Raw genomic sequence first — 2,859 nt, forward strand, 5'->3', positions numbered from 1 at the left:
CCTGCTGAGATTTTAATCATCTCATGTCAGAAAGCTCTGCCTGCCTCTTGGGCATCTTGTCAAACTTCTGTCCAACGAAAGAATCGTTTACAAGAAGCTTAACACTGTCCAAGACTAAGAGGACAATTTAAATACATGTTTAAAGAGGGAGGACATGGGGGGGCCATAACATGAAGGGGGGAAAAAGGGGATGGAAATTTAAACCCCAAATAAGTCTAATGAGAAGAAATATGCAGCAAGTCAATAATTACTTTAAAATAACAGGAAATCCAGGCAAAATATTCTCATGAGATAATTCCTGAATTGTTTAGTTGCTTAGAAGTGTATTTTCCTAAAATTAATGGCACTGCAGATAGCGGCTCCAATTCTGCAAAGACCTACCCACAAGCCTATCCTAACATTATTTAGGCAATTTTTAATGATTTAATGAGCAAATATTTTGATGTTTGAAATGTTTCATGATGGTTAACTTTTCTTATGAGCAGATAAAAACGAAGTAACTGTCTAAATACATGAAACAAGAAGTTCATAGCTAATTTGTAAATTATTATTTCAGGTATCTTGCAACATACTTTTCATTTAAGTAAGAAGAAAAAAGATTGCATTACAAACCTGTTCTCCATCTGTAATGCCAAGTTTCTCTGCTAATTGTCTGTTAATCTCTGCAATATTTTCACCCTGGTGACCCCGACGCCTGATTTCAATCCAGCTCAAAAATATAGGCTGATGACCACAGGATACTTTCACAGCTTGGCCCTGTGAGTTTCAAAGAAATAAAATAAATTAACATCAAACAAGCTAAGTAAGATGACTATTTGTCAAGCTAAGCTCTATCTTATTAGAGAGATCAAAGGAATTTAAAATATTTTCTGGATTTTACATGCCCAATTTTAATTACTATTCCCTAACAATAACTTGCAGACTTTACAACATGTTAGTAAAGCGTGTTTCTATTAGCAATGACAGATTTATTGTTTTTAGTTCTGGCAGACTGGCCAACTTCTTAATAACCAAGACCTTCCCTAGAATTCTTCTCTATGTTACCTAATTGCACAACCCTCAACACAGAAGTGCATGTTAGTTTCAATTTTTAATAGCTTTTAATTTTTATGGACTATTTTTAAGTAAGGAAAATAATTCCTCTTCCCTTCTCCTGTATTATAGTCTAACAAATAAATGTCTTATAGAAATGTATAACTAAGCACATCTATTTCCCAAATGAGGGCAAAACATAAGCATATGCTTAAACTTCACATGCATTGTAACATTTGCATGGACTCCAGGAGTGCTTTCATGAACTGGAGAATATTTAAAACAAATCACACAAATTCAGAACAAAATTATTTTATCCATCCATTTCAGAACCACTCAGCTATTCTGATTCCAAAATGAAGAATCTTAGTATGTTCAGTTTCCATACAAAGAGACTATACCCTACATTGCATCACTCAACTGACATCTTTCTGTTTTATTTTGTGTTTATTTTTCCCCCAAAATGACTATTTTTATGAAAATCAAGTGACCAAGACGATATACACAGTGAATATAACATATATGTACTTGTTAACATAAGTGATGTTTTCTGTTTTGTTCTCAACTGTATTCTAGTAATTTAAAGTATTATTTGACTTTTTGGTAAACTCTGAAAACATTTTCAGAGAATATCTACAATTGTTCCAAGACCCTTTTACCAAATGCAGTACTTAATTTACAGCTCTTCCCTGTATTTACACAGATAAAGCTTCTCCCTGAGTGTTTAAATCTTCACACAACATTGAGTTTCATAGACCATTTTATCACCCATTTATCTAACACGTTCGGCAATTAAATTTAGCTTTTGATTCCATTTAATTTTTTATGAGATTTACTCGGTGTAATCTATTAACGTAATTATTTATCCCCTTTCTAGTCAAGGGATTGCATTTAATACACTATTTCTACCAAGATTTCATTTTCATATATTTTCATTTTGCAGATGACGTTAAGTAAAAGCAGGAACCCACCATAACCAACTATGTACAGAATAATACTGTAAGACTTCAAAACAGTTGCACTCCTTTTCCCTCTCTCTTGCCAGCAAATTTGTAAAACATTCAGAAACCGTAGCAGAAATGAAGCTAACACTTATACCAGATTTCTTGCAGACCCACCAACCTCTCTTCTACTACCTCCCCCCCAAAAAGAGCAGGTTTTTACAAGCGTCCATGATTTTGCTTTTGTGAAATGTCCTTTTTGGCGTTGGGAAAGTAGCAGGTAACGCACGCTGGGGGAGGGTAGCCCGGCCAAAAGCTGCTTCACCAGGACTGCGGCTGTCATCTCCATTCCTGAGCTTTGCTCCCGCCTCCTCCTCTTCACCTGCTCATTCTTGACATTTTTCATCCTGTCTGTTCTGCTAGCAGACCCTTAATTCTTGTGTTCCGCACACAATGGGTGCACGCAGGCTTTGCTCGTTTTCATGCGTAAACGGTTATTTTAAAATTTAAAATTGCGCTTCCTGCAACTGATCCAATAGGACTATGCAGGATGGGAGTCTCTTTCTATACAAGAATATATAGCGAAAGATTTATGATTCTTCTTGGATCTACCATGTTATCTCCTACCTGAAAGATTAATATACACGTCACTCATTTAACGCTGGTGAGTTACTGTGAAAAGCGATATAAAATATATAGGACTGACAGAGACGCATACGCCCAGTGCAAGACTGCCTTGAGAAGATAAATTCCAAACTTTTCCGCATTTATTAAGAAGAACGGATGACAAAGCTGACCAGGGCACGCCCCCCGGGGCCCTCAGCGCTCCTCCCGCTCTGCGGCGCCGCACTTGCGGGGGCGCCTGAGCCCCACCACAGGGGCGCCG

General features: G+C 37.1%; 1 protein-coding gene across 1 annotated transcript in view; it reads right to left on the reverse strand.

The window, feature by feature from the left end:
• Positions 1-2,379, reverse strand: part of PEX1 (peroxisomal biogenesis factor 1) — a 26,902-nt gene extending 24,523 nt beyond the window's left edge. Inside the window, exons 1-2 of the mRNA XM_010283821.1 lie at positions 2,197-2,379; positions 613-756 (exon numbers count right to left, since the gene is read on the reverse strand). Of these exons, the coding sequence (XP_010282123.1) occupies positions 613-756; positions 2,197-2,379 (327 nt within the window). The remainder of the gene's footprint in view (positions 1-612; positions 757-2,196) is intronic.
• Positions 2,380-2,859: the final 480 nt, after the last annotated feature.

The sequence above is a fragment of the Phaethon lepturus genome, unplaced genomic scaffold (genome assembly GCF_000687285.1).
Source record: "Phaethon lepturus isolate BGI_N335 unplaced genomic scaffold, ASM68728v1 scaffold36563, whole genome shotgun sequence".
Lineage (NCBI taxonomy): Eukaryota > Metazoa > Chordata > Aves > Phaethontiformes > Phaethontidae > Phaethon > Phaethon lepturus.